General features: G+C 36.7%; 1 protein-coding gene across 3 annotated transcripts in view; it reads right to left on the bottom strand.

Moving 5' to 3' along the window:
• UGGT2 (UDP-glucose glycoprotein glucosyltransferase 2) overlaps positions 1-27804 on the bottom strand; it is a 231789-nt gene that overhangs the window by 160193 nt on the left and 43792 nt on the right. For all 3 annotated transcript variants that reach the window (XM_066380674.1, XM_066380675.1, XM_066380676.1), the window contains exons 5-7: positions 24815-24989; positions 9417-9513; positions 1311-1383 (exon numbers count right to left, since the gene is read on the bottom strand). In XM_066380674.1, the coding sequence (XP_066236771.1) occupies positions 1311-1383; positions 9417-9513; positions 24815-24989 (345 nt within the window). The remainder of the gene's footprint in view (positions 1-1310; positions 1384-9416; positions 9514-24814; positions 24990-27804) is intronic.

The raw sequence follows: 27804 nt of genomic DNA, 5'->3' as shown, positions 1-27804 counted from the left end.
ACATTAATCCCTCATTTCTCAAAATTTTATGTTACCAAGTAATATTAAGTTTATGAGATATATTGTTTCATATATAATCATAATCTTAATAATTTCACTAAAATTATATAATTCAGGCAAAAATACATTATTCAGACAATATCTTAAAGCAAAGTGGGGCTTTTTTTCTTTCTAAATCTACTGAGTAATGGTATAGAACTAACTTTGAGTATTTCCTCTTTTAAAAAACTGATATCCCAGGGTTCCAAAGGCTTTTTTGAGGATACACAATTTACTCCCATAAAAAGTTATATTTAAAGAGAAATAGAACTATGGATTTCAAAATGTTGAGACAAGGCTGAAAAGGGAATAAAATGTTTTGTTATATACTAACTAAATACCTTACTTATAATAAATCCATTTTACAAACTGTATTAACTTTTTTTTTAGCTGTATTAACTTTTTAAGGTCATTAGCATGCAATATGGCCAACACAGATTAGAAATATCTCAGTCACCTGCATAATCAGCAGTCTCCAAAAATGTTTCCCTTACTCTATAGATGTTATCTATTCTCCAGAAGTGTTCTTTAATAAATACTTGTAATACTAAACAAGAACTAAAAAATTAATAAAACAGTCTTTCCCATTTAATTAATTTTGCCATTATATTGAAATCAATAACTTTCCCTTCTTGTAAATGAGAGAAAACACACATAAAACTACAATCCCCGTTCATGAGTATTCAGAGAACTCACCATCCTATTCCTTGTCTTCAATGAGTGATGCAGAAAAAAAGGGGAATACAACTTTAATTTTTCAGAGTTTACATACACATGGATATAAAATTAAGACCAAACATTAAAAAATGTTTAATATGGGAATCTTTGGCAAAAATTTAAGAAAATAAATTATTTTCTCTTCTTTTGAGGTATAAAACTTTTTATTTTTTCATGCTAAATATTAAGCATGATTTTTGTAACATATTAGATCTGTAAAAGATTCTATAAAGTTAAGTTTTCTACCAGAGATGACTGATCATTTTCAATTCCTATTTTCTATTATATGTATATTTTTAAAACATAAATCACAAGCCAACAGAGCATAATGAATTATTTCCTTTAAAAACAAACTTAAAAGACAACCTACTGAAATCATCAACAAACTGAAAAGACAACCTACTGAAAGGCAATCAAGTTAATATACAAAATTTATATGGTACTCATACAATTCTACACTAAAAAACAAATTTAAAAATGGCCAGAGGAAAAAAAAATAAAATAAAAACAAACTTAAGAGAATGGAAATATCATTTCACTTCTTTCAGACTTACTTTAGTTTCTCAAAGAGAAATCCTTGAACTTCATTTGTTTCAATCTCGCCTTCATTAGTAGTATTAGTTACAGCTATATTTTGGAAACCAAACCAAACCAAAACAAAAACAGTTTTTAGACTGGGAAAGGAATATGTAATCAAATATTCAAAGAACTTAAAATGAAATTAATTTCCATTCATTTTACCTTGTTTTTCCTTCACGGATGAGCTTAATGATATATGCATGTGCACATGCTTGCATTCCTGGGTGTACATTTTTTATTTTTTAACATTTTAAATGGAATTTATTGGGTGACATTGGTTAATAAAGTTAAAAATGTTTCAAGTGTACAATTCTATAATACATTATCTGCATACTGAATTGTGTGCATGCCACTCAAAGTCAAATCTCCTTCAATCACCATTTATCCCCTTTGTTCTATCTACCCCACCTCCCCCTTTCCCTCTAGTAATCACAACACTGTTGACTGTGTCTATGTGTTATATATAGTCTGTATAACATATGTTATATATATATATAAAACAAACACATATATAATATATATGGTGTTTATTTTGCTTAATCCCTTTCCTCAACTGACTTGACAGCTGTCCGTCTGTCTCAGGTACCCATGCTTCTGTTTCCATCTTATTCATCAGTTTATTTTGTTCATTAGATTCCATATATAAGTAAAATCATATAGTGTTTGTCTTTCTCTGACTGGCTTATTTTACTTAGCATAATAATCTCCAGACCCATTCATGCTGAAGTAAAAGGTAAGATTTCATTTTTTTTTAACAGATAATTACTATTCCACTGTGTAAATGGAACACAGCTTTTTTATCCACTCATCTACTAATGGGAACTTGGGCTGCATCCAAATCTTGGTTATTATAAACAGTGTTCCAATAAACACAGGGGTATATATATTCTTTCAAATTAGTGTTTTGGGTTTCTTAGAACATATTCCCATTAGTGGGATCACTGAGTCATAAGGCAGTTCCATTTTATCCCTTCTTCTCCAAGTGAGAGAAGGGGAGATAGACTCCCGCATGCGCCTTGACTGGGATCCACCTGGCAGCCCCTGTCTGGGGCCAATGCTCTGCCCACCTGGGCCCATGCTCACAACTGAGCCATTTTCAGCACCTGAGGCAGAGGCTCCACAGTACCATCCTCAATGCCCAGGGCTGATGCACTTACCAGTTAAGCCATGACTGTGGGAGGGGAAGAAAGAGAGAAAAAGGGGGAGAAGAGGAAGGGAGGGATGGAGAAGCAGATGGTTGCCTCTCCTGTGTGCCTTGCCTGGGAATCAAACCTGGGACATCTATGCACTGGGCCAACCAGCTAGTGCCACGGCAGTTCCATTTTAATTTTTTGAGAAAATTCCATACTTTTTTCTATAGTATCTGCACCAAACTGCATTCCTACCAACAGTGCATGAGGGTTCCCTTTTATATTCATTCTTGCTAACTCTTGTTGTTGATTTACTGATGATAGCCATTTTGACTGGTGTGAGGTGATATCTCACTGTGGTTTTAATTTTCATCTATTTGATGATTAGTGACATAGAGCATCTCTCCTATGTCTATTTCTCATACACATGTCCTCTTTGGAGAAGAACCTATTCAAGTCCTCTGCTCATTTTTATTTGGATTATTTTTTTTTGGTGTTAAGTTGTATACGTTCTTTATAAATTTTGGATATTGGAATGATGTTGGTGCCAACTTGGACTTAGTGAACATGTTAAGGACACTACTCTTTTATGGATTCTTGCTGTATTGGCCAAGAGTTTGCTTAAAGGCTTTAATCACTGTAAAAAAAAATAGAAGACTGGATAAAGAAGATGTGGTACATATACACTATGGTATACTACTCAGCCATAAGAAATGATGACATCGGATCATTTACAACAAAATGGTGGGATCTTGATAACATTATATGGAGTGAAATAAGTAAATTAGAAAAAATCAAGAACTGCATGATTCCATACATTGGTGGGACATAAAAACGAGACTAAGAGACATGGACAAGAGTGTGGTGGTTGGGGGGTGGAGGGAAGGAGGGAGAGGGGGAGGGGGAGGAGGAGGGGCACAAAGAAAACTAGATAGAAGGTGACAGAGGACAACCTGACTTTGGGTGATGGGTATGCAACATAATTGAATGACAAGAGAACCTGGACATGTTTTATTTGAATATATGTACCCTGATTTATTGATGTCATCCCATTAAAATTAATAAAAATTTATTAAAAAAATTTTTAGATATTATTTGCTTATCAGATATATCACTGGTGAATATGTTCTCTCATACTGTCTTTGATTTTGTTGATGGTTTCCTTTGCTGTGAAAAAAACTTGTTAGTTTGATGTAATCTCATTTTTAAATATTTTTCTTTTGTTTCCCTTGCCTGAGGAGATATATCAGAAGAGATGTCTGAGATCTGATTGCCTATGATTTCATCAAGGATTTCTGTGGTTTAGAGTCTTACTTATAATTCTCCCTCCTCTCCTCTCATCCCCATTGATTGAGAGTGAGAAGGTGGGGGGAGGGAGAGAGAGAAGTAACAACTCATTGTTTCACTTAGTTGTTTTATTTAGTTGTATACTCAACGATTGTTTCTTGTTAGCACCATCAGGGATGGAACCAGCAACCTCAGGTGTGCCAGAACAATGCTTTATCCACTAGCCACCCGGTCAGGACCTTACAAATGGTTCTTTAATCCATTTTGAGTTTCTTCTTGTGTATGCTGCAAGAAGGTGGCCTAGTTTCACTTAGTTGTACGTTATCTGTTCAATTTTCCCAACACCAATTATTGAATAGACTGTCTTGACCCCATTGTATGTTTTTGCCTCCTTTGTCAAATATTAATTGACCATTAAAGTGTGGGTTTATCTCTGAGCTCTCTATTTTGTTCCATTGATCTATATGTCTATTTTTATGCCAGTATCACGTTGTTTGGTTACTATGGTCTTGTAGTAAAGTTTGATACCAGGTAGCATGCTTCCTCCAACTTTGTTCTTCTTTCTCAAGATTGTTGTGGCTATTTGAGATCTTTTGTGGTTCCATATAAATTCCTAAAATATCTGTCCTAGTTCTATGAAATATGCCATCAGTATCTTAAGAATTGCATTGATATACAGATTGTTTTGGATAGTATACATTTCAATGATGTTACTTCTCCCTATCCACAAACATGGTATATGTTATCACTTATGTGTATCTTCTTCAGTTTCTTTCTTCAATATTTTATAATTTTCCAAGTAGAAGACTTTTACTTCTTTGGTTAAATTTATTCTTAGTTATTTTATTCTTTTTGATGCAATTGTAAATGGAAGATTTTTTTTAGTTTTCCTTTCCAATGGTCCATTACTGATGTACAAAAATGCAACTAATTTCTGTATATTTGTTTTGTATCCTGCTATTTTACTGAAATCATTTGAGTGCTAGTAGGTTTTTGGTGGAATCTTTAGGGTTTTCTATATACACTATTATGTCATCTGCACACAATGACAGTTTTACTTCTTTTCCAATTTGGGTGCTTTTTATTTCTTCTTGTCTGATTGCTGTGACTAGGACTTCCAGCGAATGAAGAATGGTGAAAGCAGAAACCTCTGTCTTGTTCCTAATGTTAAGGGAAACACTTTTAGTTTTTGCTCATTAAAAAGATGCTGGCTGTCAGTCATACATGGCCTTATTATGCTGAGAGGGTTTTTTTTTAATACATTTTCTTTTTTTTAATTTTTACTAGGGTGACATCAATAAATCAGGGTACATATGTTCAAAGAAAACATGTCCAGGTTATCTTGTCAATCAATTATGTTTATTCTTCCTAACCATGACCACGGTATATGCCTCCACTTGTTTGTATCTTCCCTGATTTCTTTTATCAATGTTTCATAATTTTCCGAGTACAAGTCTTTAATCTCCCTGGTTAAGTTTATTCCTAGGTACTTTATTTTTTTGGTTGCAATGGTAAAGAGGATTGATTCCTTAATTTCTCTTTCTGACAGTTCATTGTTAGTGTATAAAAATGCCTCTGATTTCTGAGCATTGATTTTATATCCTGCCACCTTGCTGAATTCATTAATCAGGTCCAGTAGTTTTTTCACTGCGAATTTAGGGTTTTCTATATACAATATCATGTCATCTGCAAATAATGATAGTTTTACTTCTTCTTTTCCAATTTGGATGCCTTTTATTTCTTTTTCTTGTCTGATTGCTGTGGCTAGGACTTCTGGAACTATGTTGAATAAGAGTGGTGAAAGGGGGCACCCCTGCCTTGTTCCTGATCTTAAGGGAATTGCCTTTCATTTTTGCCCATTGAGTATGATATTGGCTGTGGGTTTGTCATAGATGGCCTTTATCATGTTGAGGTATGTTCCCTGTATTCCCACTTTGCTGAGAGTTTTGATCATGAATGGGTGCTGGATTTTATCAAATGCCCTGTCTGCATCTATTGAAATTATCATGTGGTTTTTCTCCTTCCTTTTGTTTAGGTGATGAATCACATTGATTGACTTGAGAATATTGTACCAGCCTTGCCTCCCAAGAATAAATCCCACTTGATCATGGTGTATGATTTTTTTCATATATTGCTGGATCCGGTTTGCTAATATTTTGTTGAGGATTTTTGCATCTAAATTCATCAGGGATATTGGCCTATAATTTTCTTTCCTTGTGTTGTCTTTGCCTGGTTTTTGAATCAGAATTATGCTCGCCTCATAAAAGGAGCTTGGAAGTCTTCCTTCCTCTTGAATTTTTTGAAATAGTTTGAGAAGGATAGGAGTTAGTTCTTCTTTGAATATTTGGTAGAATTCACCTGTGAAGCCATCAGGCCCAGGACTTTTCTTTTTTGGGAGTTTTTTGATAGCTGTTTCAATCTCATTTGTTGTAATTGGTCTGTTTAGGTTTTCTGATTCTTCCAGATTAATCTTTGGAAGATTATATGTTTCAAGGAACTTGTCCATTTCATCTAGGTTGTCTAGTTCTTTGGCATACAATTCTTCATAGTATTTTCCCACAATACCTTGTATTTCTGTTGTGTCAGTTGTTATTTCTCCACTCTCGTTTCTAATTTTATTTATTTGAGTCCTCTCTCTTTTTTTCTTGGTGAGTCTGGTTAAAGGTTCATTGATCTTGTTTATCCTTTCAAAGAACCAGCTCCTGGCTTCACCAATCCTCTGTATTGCTTCCTTAGCCTCTATGTCACTTATTTCTGCTCTGATCTTTATTATTTCCTTCCTTCTACTAGCTCTGGGCTTTACTTGCTGTTCTTTTTCTAGTTCTTTTAGATGTAGGGTCAAGTTGTTTATTTGAGCTTTTTCTAGTTTCTTGAGGTATGCCTGTAATGCTATAAACTTCCCTCTCAGAACTGCTTTTGCTGTGTCCCATAAATTTTGAGTTGATGTATGCTCATTATCATTTGTTTCTAGGAATTTTTTAATTTCTTCTTTGATCTCATTATTTACCCATTCATTATTTAATAACATGCTATTTAGTTTCCAAGTATTTGAGTATTTTTCAGTTTTTCTGTTGTGGTTGATTTCTAGTTTAATGCCATTGTGATCAGAGAAAGTGCTTGATATGATTTCAATCTTCTTAAATTTGTTGAAACTGCTTTTGTGCCCTAACATGTGGTCTATTCTAGAGAATGTACCATGAGCGCTTGAAAAGAATGTATATTCTGCTGTTTTAGGGTGAAAGGTTCTGAAGATATCTATTAAATCCAGTTGATCTAATATGTCCTTTAAGTCTGCTGTTTCTTTGTTAATTTTCTTTCTTGAGGATCTATCTAGTGATGTTAATGGAGTATTGAAATCCCCTACTATTATAGTATTGCTGTTGATCTCACCCTTTAAATCCATCAAAGTCTGCTTTATATATTTAGGTGCTCCTATATTAGGTGTGTAGATATTTATAATGGTTATATCTTCCTTTTGGATTGCTCCCTTTATCATTATGTAGTGACCTTCTTTATCTCTAACTATAGTCATTCTTTTAAAGTCCAGCTTTTTTTTCATTTCCATTTGCGTGAAATATTTCCTTTCTTCTACTCAAGTTCAATTTTGTTTGTTGTTCTTTTTCTAGTACCTTTAAATGTAATGCTTCATTGCTTACTTGAGATTTTTCTTGTTTCTTGATGTCGGCCTGTAATGCTTTGAATTTCTCTCTCAGAACTGCTTTAGTGGTGTCCCATTTATTTGGGGTTGTGCTCTCATTTTCATTTGTTTCAAGGAATCTTTTGATTTATTTCTTGATCTCATGTTTAACCCATTCATTGCTTAGTAACGTGTTATATAGCCTCCATGCCTTTGTACGTTTTTAAGTTTTTTCTTGTGAATAATTTCTAGTTTCATACTATTATGGTCAGAGAAAATACTTGATATGATTTCAATCTACTTAAATTTGAGACTCCGTTTTGTATCATAACATGTGATCTAACCTAGAAAATGTTCCATGTGTGCTTGAAAAGAATGTATATTCTGTGGCTTTGGGGTGAAATGCTCTGAAGATATCAAATAAATCCAGCTGATCTAAAGTGTAATTTAAGGCTGCCATTTCTTTGTTGATTTCCTGTCTGGAAGATCTATCTATTAATGTTGACAGGCTGTTATAAAGAGTGGTGAAAGGAGACATCCCTGTCTTATTCCTGATCTTATGACTTGCTGATGCCAGTCATATCCCCTATGACTATATTGCTGTCAATCTCTCCCTTTATGTCCATCAAAATTTGCTTTATTTATTTAGGTGTTCCTATATTGGGAGTCTAAATGTTTACAAGGGTTATATCCTCTTGTTGGATTGCTCCCTTTATCATTATGTAGTTTCCTTCTTTGTCTCTTAGTATAGCATTTGTTTTAGTCTGTCAGAAATAAGTATGGATACCCCAGTTTTTCATTTACATTTGCATAAAATATCTTTTCCCATCCCTTTACTTTTAGTCTGTGTGTGATGTGTGAGTACTCTTGTTGACAGCATGTATATATGAGTCGTTTTTTTCTTACCCATTCAGCCACCTTATGTCTTTTGATTAGATCATTTAACCATTTACATTTAAAATGATTACTGATAGGTATGTATTTATTGCCATTTTATTCTCTTAATTATGTTCCTCTATTTCCTTCTTCATGTTTACTTTTGTTTTGTTTTTAGTGAGAGAAGGGGAGATCAACAGATGCCTACATACGCCCTGACCAGGATCCACCTGGCAACCCATTAGGGCCAATGCTTGAATCAACTGAGCTATCCTCACTGCCTGGGGCAATGCTCAACCAGGGGTCCCCAAACTACGGCCCGCAGGCAGCATGCGGCCTCCTGAGGCCATTTATCCAGCCCCCACCACACTTCCGGAAGGGGCACCTCTTTCACTGGTGGTCAGTGAGAGGAGCACTGTATGTGGCAGCCCTCCAATGGTCTGAGGGACAGTGAACTGGCCCCCTGCGTGAAAAATTTGGGGACCCCTGGAACCAATCAAGCCACTGTTGGTGAGAGAGGATGAGAGAAAAAAGGCATAGAGAGAAAGGGGAGAAGAAAGGGAAGAGAAGCAGATGGCGCTTCTCATGTGTGACCTGACCAGGAATCAAACCTGGGATGTTTGTACACCAGGCTGATGCTCTATCTACTGAGCCAACCAGCCAGGGTCACAGGTAGAATTTTAGTCATGAAATGTTTTTCAAAAACAAAAGTAGCCTGACCAGGTGGTGGCGCAGTGGATAGAGCATCAGACTGGGATGCAGAGGACCCAGGTTTGAGACCCCGAGGTCACCAGCTTGAGCGCCAGCTCATCTAGTTTGAGCAAAAAGTCCACCAGCTTGAACCCAAGATTGCTGGCTCCAGCAAGGGGTTACTCAGTCTGCTGAAGGCCCGCAGTCGAGGCACATTTGAGAAGGCAATCAATGAACAACTAAGGTGTTGCAATGCACAATGAAAAAAAACTAGTGATTGATGCTTCTCATCTCTCTCCATTCCTGTCTGTCTGTCCCTGTCTATCCCTCTCTCTGACTCACTCTCTGTCTCTGTAAAAAATAATTAAGTTAAAAAAACCAAAAAAAAACCCCAAAAAACAAAAGTATATAAGCCTCCAAATTTACATGCTACTCAAATACAGAGAGAAAACTTAACTTACTTTTGTCTTGGGTATCATCCAATGTTTTATATTCTGTACTCTTAATTGCTAGCTCCACACCATAGCCAGATAAGTACATTTTCGATGAGGATGGTTTCTGTTCAAACATTTTGATTAAAAAGAAAAAGAGAGGAAGAGAGAAAAAATATTTACTTAAATATCTTCTTTTCCATTCAATGTAATTGTGTATTAGGAAACTAGGGTAAATTATTACTAATAAAACTTTTAAATCACTATGAAAATTATTTGGGGGATATTTATACTCTCTCAAACCAATCTATCAGGAAACTAGAATTTGGTTGATGACTAATTCTTTACTTTCTAAAAGCTATGCCATAACTCTATTATTTTAATTCCTTTTTTATGATGAAAAAATATCTGATCTTTTCTTGTTATACCACGGGTACTTTCCCATCTCTCCTATAAGTTGACTGACAGAGGATCCAATACCATCAAGTTTCAACAAAACTTATATTGCTTTTGGGAAACACAAAAGATTTGCTAAACCAGCAAATGGTTTCCTTTGCTAACTGTCCAGATGTACAACTAGAGTGATGCCCAAAGCAAATACTGGAAAGTAGAGGCAAAGCAGAGAAAAAAACAAACAAAGTCAGTACCTTAAACAACCTGATTAAATTTTTCTCTATGTCCCTTAATGACTGAAATATACTAAATGCCACAAATTAATATCTATTCTTTCAACGAGGGACAACAATTGTGTGTGAGGAGTCACATTTTATCAAAAGGTAAGCAAGCTGAATAAATGTGTATAATATTGTTGAAGATGTTTAAGTCTCTTTCTAAGATTCTAGACTGAAATTCTTATTAGTTGTGCTACAATCACAATAATTCAGTATATTCTTTCACAGGTTAAGAAACCATTTTAACCTAGTGTTCAGAAAATTCTAGTGTCTTTGCTTAATTCAGGTATGCAAAGGGGTAATTTTGAAACATCAACATGATGGAGGAAAAGGTAGAACTCAGAGGGAAGGAGAAACTTAAGAGTGTATTACACTTTTTATTCCCTTTTTTCTTCTCTAAACTTCTTCTCCAGTCTTAAAATTAAATGTATTGTTAGAGTTACTTTTCCTGGGCTGTTCTATTTCCAAATAAGATGATATAAGAATTAGTTTCAGATATGCAGACAAGTATTTAACATTGCTGCCCACACTAAAATTTAACTTGGTAATTTATCAGGCATATGATATAAACAAAAATAGCATGAGAAAGCTAGGATGTTTATAATTAGTAATCTGACAAATTTGAAAAAATTTTAAATACTTTTTAAATTCATACAGCTAAATTTAAAAATACATTTTGATAGATTCCAAGATGGCTTCAGTGTAGAGGGAAGCTACACTCACCAATACCTGGTACCAAACCAAATTTATAGCTCAATTATAGAGCAATAAACCTGAATAAGTAACTAAAAAAATATTATAACCAAGGATTGAAGGAAGAAGCTATGTAGAGACTGGTAAGATGAATAAAAATGTAAAAATGCCCCCCCCCCCCCACATTTGGTGAACTAATGGCGACACTACTCTGTGTGCTGGGTGTTACAGAGGAATCTGCTGGCTGTACCCAGCAGAAACCTTTCGGGTGCTCTTTTTCTGGAGCTCTGGAAGAGACTCAGAAGTTATTGAACTGTGCAGCATGGGGAAATGGTTCACTCCCCATCTCTAAAGCATAGACAGTGCTTCCCCTCCCCCAACTGTTGAATCACTTGGCCCGCCCTGCCATTCTTGGCCCCATCTGGCTGAGTTCAGTTAGGCATGGGGATCAGAGTACTTTGCAGAGCTGGGGCTTTTGAAGTATATCATCTGGGTAGGCTTTGTTGGGGAATCAGACAGGTAGGTGCTGGGTTGTGTGGCTAAATCACAGGGAAGGGGCCATTCCTTTCTACCCTGTGAGCTCAGCACTCACTATCCCAGGAATAAGAAGAAGTGCCTGCCACCATCCTCCAGGTTTGCTAGCACCAACCACAATGGGAGACTATTAGGATCTACCCTCTCAAGTCCTGCTAACATAAAACTGCTGAGCTCAGTTCCATGGGGGGAAAGGAATGCTGTTCAGAGTTGGCACAACTGGAGTGTGTCTCCCTTGGAGGCTACTGTCTGGGAACAGAACAAATTACTTGGCCCCTACCTGCCACCCAGCTGGCACTACCTCAGCTGGAGACTCTTTTTATTTGTCTTCACAAGCCCTGGTAACTCTTCCCTGTTGACCTTGCTCCTGTACAGGGAACATCTTGCTGCTCACACACTGAACCTGTGACACGTTCCTCCTATGGGATCTAGAGCTGGAGAATCTGGCAGAGACTAAGTGGTTTGGGCTTGGAGTAGGGGTCACTTTCCCCTCATTGAGTACCTGACCATGCAGTACCTAAGTAGGGGATTCAAATGGAGACCCATTAGCCCTGACCTTCTAACCGTGGTTGCCCCACACCACCAAGCTCACAAGCTGTAGAGGGGGCTGTAGGTCATGACCAGCCTGGGATTACTCTAGTATTCCTTCAGAAGGGTCTGGAGGAAGACCAGGCAACCTCTGGGGAGGTGGACTAGCTGACAGGTAAAGGGAGACCACAGGGAGCCTCAGGCTTTTTATAAGGTGTGCCCCTAGTTCTAACCTGGAGGAATACAACCCTTGTACACAGAACGGCCCATTCCATGCATATACAGGCCTCATAGACACAGCCACAGTGAACAATGTAATCACTCCAGACAGATAGCCCAGGCCCAGGTACATACGAGGTCTGACTTCGTCCTGTACCTGAAACCTGTCCAAATAGACCCAGAACCAACCCAGCTCACTGGTGGACTTCAGACCACACCACAACTTGTCCCAAAGAGTCACAGAAGTAGCACATCCAAAGGGGAATTCTGGCAGGCACTAGAGTTTGATGGGAACAGCTTGGCCTTAGGTACAGCCTCTGCATAGCAACTCATATCCAGCAACTGAGCCAGCCTGAAGGGTTAACTCCACCCACAAAAAGACCAACAGCATTCAGGCTCAACTACAATAGGAGGGTGCACATATCCCACAAGTAAAATTCCTGGAGCATCAAGGTCAGGTGATCCAGAAAACTCTGCCACTGGACTCAACAACACACCTACATCATAAAGCTACCAAAACAAGTCTGAAAGTCATAGCAGATCTACCTAATACACAGAGACAAAATGGGGAGACAAACAAATATGCCTCAAATAAAAGAACAAGAGAAATGCCCTAAAAAATAATTAAATACAATGGAAGCAACCCAGATACCAGATGCAGAGTTTCAAACAATAGTTAAAAGGATGCTCAGGACCTTAGGGAAAGAATGGATAATCTCAGTGAGAACTTAAACAAAGAGATAGAATGCATTAAAAAGGACATAGAAACCATAAAAAAGAACCAGTTAGCCTAGCGTGCGGAGGACCCAGGTTCGATTCCCGGCCAGGGCAAACAGGAGAAGCGCCCATTTGCTTCTCCACCCCTCCACCGCGCTTTCCTCTCTGTCTCTCTCTTCCCCTCCCGCAGCCAAGGCTCCATTGGAGCAAAGATTGCCCGGGCGCTGGGGATGGCTCTGTGGCCTCTGCCTCAACCGCTAGAGTGGCCCTGGTCGCAACATGGCAACACCCAGGATGGGCAGAGCATCGCCCCCTGGTGGGCAGAGCATCGCCCCATGGTGGGTGTGCCGGGTGGATCCCGGTCAGGCGCATGCGGGAGTCTGTCTGATTGTCTCTCCCTGTTTCCAGCTTCAGAAAAATGCAAAAAAAAAAAAAAAAAGAACCAGTTATAAATGAAGAATACAATATCAGAAATGAAGAACACATAGAAGAAATCAATAAATTAGATGAAACAGAGGATTGAATCAGTAATTTAGAGAACAACATAACAGTAAGCACCCAAGTAGTACATCAAAATGAAAAGAGAATCTAAAAAATAAAAAGAGGAAAAACTAAGAAACCCCTGGGAAAACATCAAGCATAACATAATAATAACATCTGCATTATAGCGGAACCAGAAGTAGAAGAGAGTGAGCAAGGTTTCGGGAATCTGTTTGAAGAAATAGTAGCTAAAAGCTGCCCTAATCTGGTGAAAAAGTCCTTCCTGAACACAAATTTACAAAGCACAGAGAGTCTCAATCAAGATGAACCCAAAGAGGCCCATACCAATACACATCATGATTAAAATGGCAAAAGTTAAAGACAAAGAAAGAATTTTAAAAGCAGCAAGAGAGAGACAGTTACCTAAAGGGAATTCCCATAAGGCTGTCAGCTGATTTTTCAAAAGAAACACTTCAGGACACAAGGGATTGGCATGAAATGTTCAAAGTGATGAAAAGTAAGGACTGACAACCAAGAATAATTAAAATTGAAGGCAAAATAAAGACCTCCTCGACAAAAAATAGCTGGAGGAATTAATTACCACCAAACCAGTATTGAAAAAATGTTGAAAGACCTGCTTTAAAAAGAAGAAAACATATATATACACAGAGAGAAATATAGGTATAAAGAATAAAATGGGAATAAATATGTACCTATTAATAATAACCTTAAATGTATATAAATTAAATGCTCTAATAAAAAGACAAAAGGTAGCTGAATGGATAAGAAAAAATGACCCATATATATACTATCTACAAGAGACACATCTCAGAACAAAAGATATACACACTCTGAAAGAGAAGGGATGAGAAAAAATATCCATGCAAATGAAAGAAAAAAAAGAAGCTGAGGTAGCAATATTTTTGTCATACAAAATAGCCTTCAAAACAAAGGCCATAACAAGAGACAAAGGTCATTAAATAATACAATCCAACAAAAGGACATAATCCTTGTAAACATATATATACTCAACACAAAACATCTAAATATATAAAGACAATCCTGGTGGACATTAAGGGGGATATTGACAGCAATACAGTCATTGTAAAGAATTTTAACACCCCACTGATATCAATGGATAGCTCTTCCAGACAGAAAGTTAAAAAGGCAACAGCAACATTAAACGCAGACTGGATGGGATGGATTTAATTGATATTTAAGGAACATTTCATCCCAAAGCAGCAGAACATAAATTCTTCTCAAGTGCACATGGAATATTTTCAAAGATTGACTACATGGTAAGACACAAAATACATCTTAATAAATTCATGAAGATAAAAATCATATCAAGTATCTTCTCTGATCACAATGATATGAAACTAGAAATCCACTATAATGAAAAAACACCTGAAAAACATTCAAACACATGGAGACTAAATAACACTTTATTAAACAATAAATGGGTTAACAATGAGACAGGAAAGAAATCAAAAGTTATCTGGAAACAAATAAAAATGAACACACAACAACCCAAATCAACAGAACATAAAAAATCAATTCTGAGGGAAATTCATGGCATTATAGGCCAAAACCAAGAAGCAAGAAAAATCTCAAATAAACAATCTAACTTGACACTTAAAGGTACTAGAAAAAGAACAATATACAAAACCAAACTGAGTTGAAGAAATATTAAAGATCTGAGCAGAAATAAATTAAATAGAGTCTAAAAATCCCTACAAAGGACCAATGAAAAAAACAGTTGGTTCTTTGAAAAGATGACAAACTTTAACCAGACTAATCAAGAAGAGAGTGGAGGCACTAGTGCAGGGGTCAGGAACCTATGGCTCACGAGCCAGATGTGGCTCTTTTGATGGCTGCATCTGGCTCACAGACAAATCTTTAATAAAAACAATAATAACGTTAAAAATATAAAACATTCTCATGTATTACAATCCATTCATTTCCTACTGCTCATGTTCATGGTTGCGGGTGGCTGGAGCCAATCACAGCTGTCCTCCGGGACAACACCAAATTTTTATTGGATAATGCGTAATATACATGGGTCGTTGTATGGCTCTCACGGAATTACATTTTAAAATATGTGGTGTTCATGGCTCTCTCAACCAAAAAGGTTCCCGACCCCTGCCCTAGTGGGTTGGCTCAGAGGATAGAACATCAGCTGGCATGCGGATGTCCTGGGTTCGATCCCCAGTCAGGGCATACATGAGAAATGACCATCTACTTTTCTTTCCTTCCCTCTCCTCTTCTCTCTCTCTTCCCTCTTGCAGCCAGTGACTTTATTGGTTCAAGCATCACCCTAGGCACTAAGGATAGCTCATTTGGTCTGATCATCAGCCCCAGGTGTTGAGAATAGCTCAGTTGGTCCAAGCATAGGCCTCAGGCACTGAGGATAGCTCGGTTGACTCAAGCATCGATTCCAGACAGGGGTTCCTGGGTGGATCCAGGTCAGGTTATATGTGGGAATCTCTCTCTCTATCTCTCCTCTCACTTAAAAAAAAGAAGAAGAAAGAGGACCCAAATAAATAAAATCAGAAATGAAAGAGGAAACGTGACAACGGACACCACATAAATACAGGGGGTTCTAATAAAATGCTATGAACAACTATAAGCCAACAAATTGGATAAATCTGAGTGAAATGGATAAATTCCTAGAAACATACACTCTCCCAAAACTAAATATGGAAAAATAAGAAAACTTGAATAGACCATTTATTACTAATGAAATTTAAGCAATAATCAAAAAACTCTCAACAAACAAAAGTCCTGGACAAAATGCTTCACAGGCAAATTTTACCAAACACTCAATAGGTTAAAAAAATCATACACTGTGATTAAGTGGGATTTATTCTGGGGGAAGCACTGTTGGTACAATATTTCCAAATCAATGAATGTAACACACCACATAAACAAAATGAATGAAAATCGCATGATTATATCAATAGATTCAAAAAAAGAATTTGATAAAATCCAGCACCCATTTATGATAAAAATTCTTAGCAAAGTGGGAATTCAGGGGTCATACTTCAACATAATAAGGACATATATGACAAACCAACAGCCAACATCATACTCAATGAACAAAAACTAAAAGTGTTTTCCTTAAGATCAGGAACAAGACAGAGATGCCCGCTTTCATCACTCTTACACAAGACAGTACTGCCAGTCCTGGACACAGCAGTCAAAGAAGAAGAAATAAAAGGCATCCAAATTGGAAAGGAGGAAGCAAAACTGTCATTATTTGAAGATGTCATGATATTGTACAGAGAAAATGGTAAAAAGACTCCACCAAAAAACTACTAGATTTAAAAAGTGAATTTGGAAATGTAGCATACAAAATTAATATTCAGAAATTAATGGCATTTTAACATTCCAATAATGAAATATCAGAAATGGAAACTAAGAAAGCAATCCTATTTACTACCGCAACAACAAAAATATGGTACCTAGGAATAAATTTATTCAAGGAGATAAATGTCCTGTACTCAGGGAATTATATGTTATTTAAGAAAGAAACTGAAGAAGATACAAAGAATTGGAAGCATATATTGTGTTTATGGATAAGAAAAATTAACATTATTAAAATGTCCATACTATCTAAAACATTCTACAGATTCAACACAATCCCTATTAAAATACCAGAGGTATATCTCACAGATCTAAGACAAATATTCCAAATATTTATATTAAATCACAAAAGATCCTGACTATCCTCAACAATCTTAGAGAAAGAAAAACGAATTGGAGGTACCTGATATCAAACTATACTACAAGGCAACAGTAATAAGAACAGCATGGTATTGGCACAAGAACAGGCATATAGATCAATGACACAGAATAGAGAGCACAGAAATAAACCCATACCTTTATAATCAATTAATATTTGGCAAATGAGCCAATAACATACAATGGGGTAAAATAAAGACAGTCTCTTCAAAAAGCAGTGTTGCAAAAATTGGTCAGATACATTGTAAAAAATGAAACCAGACCACCTTCTTTCACCATACACAAGAATAAACTAAGAATGGATTAAAAACTTAAATGTAAGTTGCAAAACCATAAAAATCCTAGATGAAAACATAGACAGTAAAATTTCAGACACTCCTCATAGCAATATTTATGCCAGTATATGTCCTCAGGCAAGGGAGAAAAAGAAAAAAGTAAACAAATGGGACCACATCAAACTAAAAAGCTTTTGCACAGCAAGAGAAACCATTAATGAAATAAAAAGAAAACCACTGATTGGGAGAACATATTTGCCAATGATATATCTGATAAGGGGTTAATTTCCAAAATATATGAAGAATTTATACAACCCAACACCAAGAACACAAACACCTAATTTAATAGACACTTCTCCAAAGAGGACATACAGATGGCCAACAGGCATATGAAAAGATGGTCAATATTACTAATCATCAGAGATATGCTAATTAAAACTACAATGAGATCACCTCACACTTGTCAGAATGGCTATTATCAATAAATCGACAAACAAGTGTTGGTAGGGATATGGAGAAAAAACAACCCTCATGCTGTGTTGGTGGAAATGCAGATTGGTACATCCACTGTGGAAAACAGTATGGAGTTTCCTCAAAAAATTAAAAATGAAACTGCCTTTTGACTGAGCCATCCTACTTCTAGGAATACATCCAAAGAAACCAGACACACTAATTTGAAAGAACATATGCACCCCCACATTCATTGCAGCATTATTTTTAATAGCCAAGATCCGGAAGCAGCTCAAGTAGATGACTGGATAAAAAACTGGTATATTTACACAATGAAATACTATACAGCTGCAGAAAAAAAAGGGAAATTTTACCTTTAGCAGCAGAATGTAAACGTGGAATTATTATGCTAAGTGAAAGAGGGCAGGCAGAGAAAGACAAATACTGTATGATCTCACTTATATGTGGAATCTAATGAACAAAATAAACTGACAAACAAAATAGAGACAGAGGCAGAGATACATGGAACAGACTGATAACTGTCCAAGGGGAGGGAGAGTTGGAGAGTTGGAGAGTTGGAGAGCTGGAGAGCTGGGGAGCTGGAGAGCTGAATAAAAGAAGGTGAAGGAATTAAGGAAATATATATATAACACATACACAGTGTGGTAATAGCCAGAGAAGGAGGAGGATGGGGGTAGACTGAGGTGGGCAAAGGAGGGAGAAACAGAGACAGAGAGAGCTTTTGCTCGGTGCAGTGGATGTATGATGCAGTGTATAGATCATGTTTTGAGTTGTACTCTTAAAACCATGTGCATGGCTTTGTGAACCAATGTCACCCCAATAAATTCAATAGAAGATAAAAACTCTTTTGACTATCCTCTCAAAAGACAATCAGTTGGTGGCTAAGTGAACCAAGACTCTCAGTCAACATATACATATTTTGTTACAGTTCATAAAAGAAATGCAGTTTCACAAAACCAATTTCTATTATTAGTTCTGGAATATTATTAGCTCCTTAATAATAAGAATACATTTTTATTAAATTTCTACTTTTTTCATTTGAAAATATATTAATATAAAATTTGAATTGTAATTTAATAAGTGTAGATTTGCAAGCCAAAAATGCTCTTAGGCTAAAAAAAAAAAATCTGTATTCATTTTTCTATTTCTTCTTTCCCACGAAAAGGCACCTGTTCAAAAAGTGGCATAAATAAGTGTAATTTTATTAGAATTACATGTTGATTAGTTTTACAATATATAAATAACTATTTTGATCATACAATATATCACTCATTAAATCAGGGGTCTCAAACTCAACTCAGCATGTGGGCCGCAGAGCAAGATCACAGCCGTTCGGCGGGCCGCACTAGGTCTACAAAAGGCAACTGTTACGCAACACTTTTCTCACTGCAGTTGAAAACAAAAAAAAAATCAGTACAATATTGTTCGGCGGGCCGCAAGTTTGAGACCCCTGCATTAAATACAGGGCTATAGCCTGACCTGTGGTGGCGCAGTGTATAAAGCGTCGACCTGGAAATGCTGAGGTCGCCGGTTCGAAACCCTGGGCTTGCCTGGTCAAGGCACATATGGGAGTTGATGCTTCCAGCTCCTCTCCCCTGTCTCTCTCTCCTCTCTCTCTCTCCCTCTCTCTCTCCTCTCTAAAATGAATTTAAAAAAATTTTTTTAAAAATAGAGGGCTATAATTTGATGTTGCAAAGTGCCTACAGAGTTGGCTAGTATGATTTCACAAAAATATATTTAATAGTCACATTCTCCAAAGAATAACTAGGGACACTGATTCTCAATAGATGAGCATACCTTCTGTGGCATATCAGAATCATTTGGGAGACATTTTTTTTAAAAGATAAACATATACTTCAATCTCCCATTCCCATTGTCATGCTGATATAATTGACATATAACACTGTATGAATAAGGGATACAACATAATGATTTGATACTATATATTATGAAATGATCACCACAGTAAGTTTAGTTAATATCCACACCTCACATACAGTGTTTTTTCTTGCGACAAGAACTTTTAAGATCTACTCTTAGCAACTTTCAACATACAATACAGTGTTGTTAAATATAGTCACCACACTGCATATTGCATCCCTAGAATTTGTTTATCATTTCTTTTTATTATTAAGTGAGATGTGGGGAGGCAGAGAGACAGACTCCCACATGTGCTCCAAGCAGGATCCACCCTGCAAGCCCCCTATAGGGTAACGCTCTGCCTATGTGGGGCCACTGTTCCATTGTTTGGTAACCAAGCTATATTAGCAGCTGAGGTGAGGCCATGGAGCCATCCTTAGTGCCTGGGCCAACTTGCTCAAACCATTCAAGCCATGCTGCAGGAGGAAAAGAGAGAAAGAGAGAGAAAGAGGAGGTGGAGGGGTGGAGAACCAGATGGTCACTTCTCCTGTTGACTTGACCAGGAATCGAACCCAGGACTTCCACAAGCCCAGTTGACATTCTACCACTGAGCCAACCAGCCAGGGCCACTTGTTTATCTCGTAACTGGAATTTGTACCTTTTGACTACCTTCACCAATTAGCACTGCCCCATTGCCTCCTCCCACGACCACCAACCTGTTATCTGAGTTCAGTTTTTTGAGATTGCATATATAAGTGAGATCATACATACAGTATCTGTCTTTCTCTGACTTATTTCACTTACTATAATGCCATCAAGGTCGATTCATTTTGTTGTAATTGGCAAGACTTCATTCCTTTTTAAGGCTGCATAATATTCCAATTTTACACACACACACACACACACACTCACACACACATTTTCTTTATCCATTCATCCAGTTATGCACAAATATGTAGGTTATTCCCATATTTTCACTATTTTAAGTAATGCTGCAATGAATACGGGGTGTAGATATCTTTCTGAGTTAAGTGATTTCACTTATGATATACTCAAAAGGAGAATTGCTGGATCACATGTAGGTTTATCTTTAATATGTAAGAGGAGGCCCAGGTACATACGAGGTCTGACTTCGTCCTGTACCTGAGACCTGTCCAAATAGACCCAGAACCAACCCAGGTCACTGGTGGACTTCAGACCACAGCATTCAATTCTGTAACACATATCTGCCGAGATGTAAATTACGGTTGACTCCTCCGCTACCTCCATGCCAACGGTGCCTCTATATTCTTTATCTGCCTATATCTCCACGTAGGTCGAGGTCTCTATTATGGGTCCTATACTTTCACAGAGACTTGAAATGTAGGAATCCTTCTATTATTTGCAGTTATAGCCACCGCTTTTATAGGATATGTTCTACCATGAGGCCAAATATCTTTCTGAGGGGCCACAGTCATCACAAATCTTCTCTCTGCTATCCCCTACATCAGAACAGACCTAGTTGAGTGAATCTGAGGGGGTTTCTCTGTAGATAAAGCCACTCTAACCCGATTCTTCGCCTTCCATTTCCTCCTACCATTTATTATCGCAGCCCTAGTCATAGTGCATCTCCTATTCCTTCATGAAACAGGATCAAATAACCCAACAGGCATCCCCTCAAATGCAGATATAATCCCCTTTCACCCCTATTATACAATCAAAGACATCCTAGGGTTTCTACTAATACTAACTGCACTACTAGCACTGGTACTATTTGCCCCAGACATATTAGGAGACCCAGATAATTACACCCCAGCTAATCCATTAAATACCCCTCCCCATATTAAACCAGAATGATATTTCCTATTTGCCTACGCTATCCTACGATCTATCCCCAATAAATTAGGAGGCGTCTTAGCACTAGTACTATCAATTCTAATCCTCGCCCTAGTTCCCTTACTCCACACTTCAAAACAACGAAGCATAACATTCCGTCCCCTCAGCCAATGCATATTCTGACTTCTAGTTGCAGACCTCATTACACTCACATGAATTGGGGGCCAACCCGTAGAACACCCCTATGTTATCATTGGCCAACTGGCCTCAGTTCTATATTTTTCAATTATTTTGATTCTTATACCCCTTGCTAGCATTATAGAAAACCGATTCTTAAAATGAAGAGTCTCTGTAGTATACTTTATTACTCTGGTCTTGTAAACCAGCAAAGGGGACTTAAACTCCCCCAAAGACCTCAAGGAGAGAGCGCAAGCCCCACCGTCAACACCCAAAGCTGATATTCTAATTAAACTACCCCTTGGTCTTATATAAGGAAATAAAATTTTTCAAAGTACTCCCCCCGCATCATATAAAATCTTACACCCTATGTATATCGTGCATTAAATTATATGCCCCATTAACATTAGGCAAGTACATATTAATTAATGGTACAGGACATATTAATTGGCCATCGTACATAAACCATCAAGTTATAATAAATCCTTGTCAACAGGACTATCCTCATCCAAAGGGGATCTCTTAATCTACCAACCTCCGTGAAACCAACAACCCGACGGACACCACATGGTAGCACTCTTCTTGCTCCAGGCCCATTAATCGTGGGGGTTTCTAAACTGGGTCGTAAACGGCATCTGGTTCTTACCTCAGGGCCATGGAACGTAAAATCGCCCACAACTTGCTCTTAAATAAGACATCACGATGGATTAGTCGCTATTAAGTCCGTGATCCCGGCATACCTTGCACTGTCATGCCTGGGGTGGGTTTTTATTTTTTGGGGGATGCTTGGATTCAGCCCTGGCCGTGGAGGCCTGGATGCAATCAAATAGAGTCACATTGGCAACATCAATTGATATCTCCTACAGTGCTCAAGGGTTCTCTTTTCTCCACATCCTCACCAACACTTATCTTCTCTTCTTTGGGTAACAGCCATGTTGTGATATCTCATTATAGCTCTGATTTACATTTCCCTGATGATTAACGATGGTGAGCACCTGTTCATGTACCTAATGACCACTTGCATGTCTCCTTTAAAAAAATGTCTATTCAGGTTCTTTGCCCATTTTTTAATTGGATTCTGAAAAATTTTTTTGTTTATTTTGCTATTGAGTTACATATGATCCTTATATATTTTGGATATTAACCACTTTACCAGATACGATTTGCAAATATTTATAATATTTCCCATTCCATAGATTGTCTTTACATTTTGTTGGTTTCCTTGACTGTGCAGATAATTTTTTTGTTTGATGTAGTGTCCTTTGTTTATTTTTTGCTTTTATTTCCTTTCCTTTTGGTGTCAAATCCAAAAAATCATTGTCAACAGCAATGTCAAGGAGTCTTTTTCTCTATTTTTCTAAGGAGTTTTATGGTTTCAATTGTATGTTGAAGTTTTTAATCCATTTTAATTAATTTTTGTTAGTGGTGGAAGATAGAGTCCAGTTACATTCTTTTGCATGTGGCATTGCAGTTTCCCTCACATTTTTTATAGAAGAGACTATTTCTCACTGAGTATTCCTGAATCCCTTGTATATATCAGTTTATCATATATGAATGGGTTATTTCTAGGCTTGCTATTCTGTTCCACCAATCAATGTGTTTGTCTTTATGCCAACACCATACTGTTTTGATTACTATAGCTTTATAATATAATTTGAAGTCAGAAAGTGTCATGTCTCTAGTTCTGTCTTTGTTTCTGAAGACTACTTTAGTTTTTAAAACTACTTCAATTAAAATTATGTTATATTTGTATAGAATAGACATATATACATTATTGGAACAGAACAGAGAGTCTGAAAACAAACATTCTGATAGAAAAACTTGGTGTATGATGTCTTTGGATAATGACTTAGCTGTTCAATTAATTGTGTGAGGACCAATGATTTTCTCATGGAAAACTAGAATTATAGCTGTACCTCACAACATATACAAATACAGTACAGATAGATTAAGTACTAAAACATAAAGAATTCCGTTTTAATTCTCACACAAAAAAACATAGTACAATGTCTTTATAACATCATGAGGGAAAATCACTAAAGAAAAGTTCAATAAATTTGACACCATCAAATACTTGTGCTGTAAATAAAATTGAAAAAAACGTGTTTTCAGGAACTGCATTATTCCATACGTAGGTGGGACATAAAAGTGAAACTAAGAGACATTGATAAGAGTGTGGTGGTTACGGGGGAGAGGGGGGAATAGGAGAGGGAAAGGGGGAGGGGGAGGGGCACAAAGAAAACAAGATAGAAGGTGACAGAGGACAATCTGACTTTAGGTGATGGGTATGCAACATAATTGAACGACAAGATAACCTGGACTTGTTATCTTTGAATATATGTATCCTGATTTATTGATGTCACCCCATTAAAAAAATAAAATTATTAAAAAAAAAAGAAAAAAGCGTGTTTTTTTAAATATAAGAAGACCAGAAATACACCTTATAGTGTATTTTGCAATACACTTATAGTGTTTGCAAAGTATGAAAGAAACAGTTAGTATTAAGAATATATATATTTTTAAATCTGTAACTAAGAGAAAAATCCTAAAGAATCCAACATAAAAACAGGCAAAGGATATGGGTAGGCAATAACAAGTTAATTAGCAAGTCATTAATATTTTGGGAAGTGCAAATTAAAACACTCTTTCCATGTTTGGAGTTTAGCAGGAAAAAAAGGTAAAGTACTACCTTTCATGGCCATTATGTTCTAGCATGTGTCTGTGAGAGTTTGGGGGTGTGTGTGTGTGGGGGGTGTTAAAAAATAAAATCTGAGCTATAGTAAAACAGAATAATGTGATAGAATGTGATAGCAATGAGAGGTTGAGAGAGTGGAAGATAATACGACATTGACCAGAAATGTAAATAAGAAAGTAGTCGGTTGTCCACAGAAATAGGGTTAAGAGAATCATTGTATCAAGTAAATCAGATTTCTTAGTGTAATTCATTTTCATTAAAAATGATTAATATATTTATTAATGTTAGCAATATAAAATTTATCACATTATATTTTTTTATTATCCAATTTTTATTTCTGTTCCTGATATATATGGGAGGGAAAACATGATATTCCCAGAAAAGACACGGAATCCCAATATTTTTCCAGATAAAATTCACATTTAATAATTGCATTTGTTTTTAAAAACCTTTAACATTCCTGATGGAAACTATGTAAAATCTAGTAAGAAAATTACCATGAAATGTATTTTTATACCCAAAATAATATTAAATAAAACAAGTATGTACCTGAATATAATGACGAAGAACATAGAGAATTTCCCCATTTTGAGCTTTTTTGGATAATACTTTGTGAAATTTACCAAATGATCTGGTCCCCATTTCTGCATAGAGAATAATCACTGGTAAGTTCTCTTTGTTTGTAGGAAATTTATGATCCCCTTCAAAAAGATAAGGTCTGGGCCTAAAATGAAAAAAATAACAAACTTATATCTAAAAAATATTTTTTTAAATAACAAACTTTTAAAAGAATTGAAAGAGCATACGAGAAATGTATCATGATACTTTATAACTTATACTTACCAAAGAACTTACAGGAATATATATACACACATACATATATCATCACAGAAAAATAATTTAAATTTCCTGTGGTGATTTTGTACACACTTCTACTAAATGACAGGAAAAAACAAAATTTGGTTAAATCAAAGTTGAATATTAGAAATACTTTATTTTCCAACAAGGTTTACTCTCTTTAAATAGTAACATATAATGGCAACATATTTTCTAGTGAAATAAAATTTATGTTTTCTTCAATTAGGATATACTTTTTTATTATAAGCTCACATTTCTGGAATATGAGTCCCAACCATTTAAAAAACAAAACAAAGGCACTATATCATATAAAAATTATTTATCATATAAAAATGTATCATATATAAATAACAATTCATTAAATCCTTCAGTATGTATATACTCAAAGAAACAGGAGTCCTGTGGTCTTGCTCTATCATCACAAATATACTTTGACACTTTTTTATTTGTTAGGGTCTGTGCTAGATTCTTTATACATATGAGTAAATTGTATCTTCACAACAGTTCCTTCAGATTGTTACTATTACTTATTTAAACTATATATAAAGGTTTCTAAGGCTCAGGTCAATTAAATATCCAGAAAAATTTCAAACAGAATATCAGAATTTCAACTCATGTCTATGTCCATGAGTTGAATTTCAACTTCTAAGTCCACATCCTTCAACAATTTATATACAGTGTGTCCCTAAAGTCATGGTGCACTTTCGACCAGTCACAGGAAAGCAACAAAAGATGATAGAAATGTGAAATATGCACCAAATAAAAGGAAAACCCTCCCAGTTTCTGTAGGATGAAGTGGCAGCATGTGTGCATGTGCAGATGATGACATAACACCGTGTATACAGCGGAGCAGCACATGACCATGCCAGTTGAAATGTGGACGGTACAGAGGAAAGTTCAGTGTGTTCTGTGGCTTGCTAAATTTGAATCCATGACAAAAGTGCAACGTGAATATCGGCGCGTTTATAATGAAGCACCACCATATAGGAATAACATTACTCGGTAGGATAAGCAGTTGAAGGAAACCGGCAGTTTGGTGGAGAAACCTCGTTCTGGTAGGCCATCAGTCAGTGACGAGTCTGTAGAGCAGGGGTCCCCAAACTACGGCCCGTGGGCCACATGCAGCCCTTTATCCAGCCCCCGCCGCACTTCCAGAAGGGGCACCTCTTTCATTGGTGGTCAGTGAGAAGAGCACATTGACCATCTCATTAGCCAAAAGCAGGCCCATAGTTCCCATTGAAATACTGGTCAGTTTGTTGATTTAAATTTACTTGTTCTTTATTTTAAATATTGTATTTGTTCCCATTTTGTTTTTTTACTTTAAAATAAGATATGTGCAGCGTGCATAGGGATTTGTTATAGTTTTTTTTATAGTCCGGCCTTCCAACAGTCTGAGGGACAGTGAACTGGCCCCCTGTGTAAAAAGTTTGGGGACCTCTGCTGTAGAGGCTATATGGGATAGCTACCTAAGGAGCCCTAAAAAAATCTGTGCATGAGCCCACATCGAACTGCACTGAATAGGTATGAAACTGGGAAGGTTTTCCTTTTATTTGCTGCAGATTGCACATCTCTATCATCTTTTGTTGCTTTCCTGTGACCGGTCAAAAGTGCACCATAACTTTATGGACACACTGTAGGTAGAAAGAAAAACAAAATGAATAACAAAGGTATGTATAAAATAACCTTTTATTTAATGAATTCATATCTCTACAAACTTTCAGTCATTTATTACCTTTAAATAACAACATTAAGTAAAGGAGAGAGAGAAAGAGGACATTGTAACTGGGAATAAATATGTTATATTCCTGATTTACTGATCTTGGTCTGACTAGCCATAAAATAGAACTAAATACAGTAGGAATGTACTAATAATCCAGTTTGTTACTCTTGTAACCATGATTCAATATCACCAGTTTAGTGGTCAAAGTTATGTATTCTGCAACAAATAAAAAATATATAATCAATCCACTGCTTTTATGGTAGGCAATTGGACAGACATGAGCAGAGCAACAGACCAAGCACCGAAGGCCAGCAGGGCCAAAAGCCCCAGGTGCCTAACAATGGACAAAACTGGGAAAACAAGGACCTTGCCCCCAGGGTGACCTTTTGTCCCTTAGTTGGTCATGAGTTTTAGACCCCTTGATTTCATATTGCTGGTTATGAAATTCAGACCCTCCCCTGGCATATCACTGGTCATGTGGTTTTCCCTTAGAAGAGGAACAAACAAGAAAACCAAATAGAGCTTAAGCATTAACCCCTAGAGATAACGTCTAGGCCTCTGTTGTGTTTCAGCTCCAGGTCCAGAAAAGCAGTAAAATCAGACAAAGGAAAGCCACAGTTTACATTAGGATCAGCTGCACTGAATAATGGAAGCCCTGCTCTGGCACCGACCAATCAGTAGAGAACATGACCCTAAAAGAACACATCTGGAAAGCCGATGAATATTCTATTGAAATCCTCCCCTAGGACCTCCCTTAAAATCCCCACACTTGAAATCCCTTCAGATGAAGGTCCCAGTGCACTTGCCCTTCCAGGAGCATACCCATGTCTTTCCATTCCCCTCCTCTCTCTCCTCTTCTTTTTCCCAGGTGTGTTTTCCTTGTTTGCCTTCTTTCTCCTAAGTTCTAGGAACTCCACAAGACTTGCAACCAGGGGAGCAGTGAGCAGAATTGGTTTGTCCT

The sequence above is a fragment of the Saccopteryx leptura genome, chromosome 4 (assembly GCF_036850995.1).
Source record: "Saccopteryx leptura isolate mSacLep1 chromosome 4, mSacLep1_pri_phased_curated, whole genome shotgun sequence".
Lineage (NCBI taxonomy): Eukaryota > Metazoa > Chordata > Mammalia > Chiroptera > Emballonuridae > Saccopteryx > Saccopteryx leptura.
Note: the sequence above shows the minus strand (reverse complement) of the source record. Positions and strands in the feature narration are given on the sequence as shown.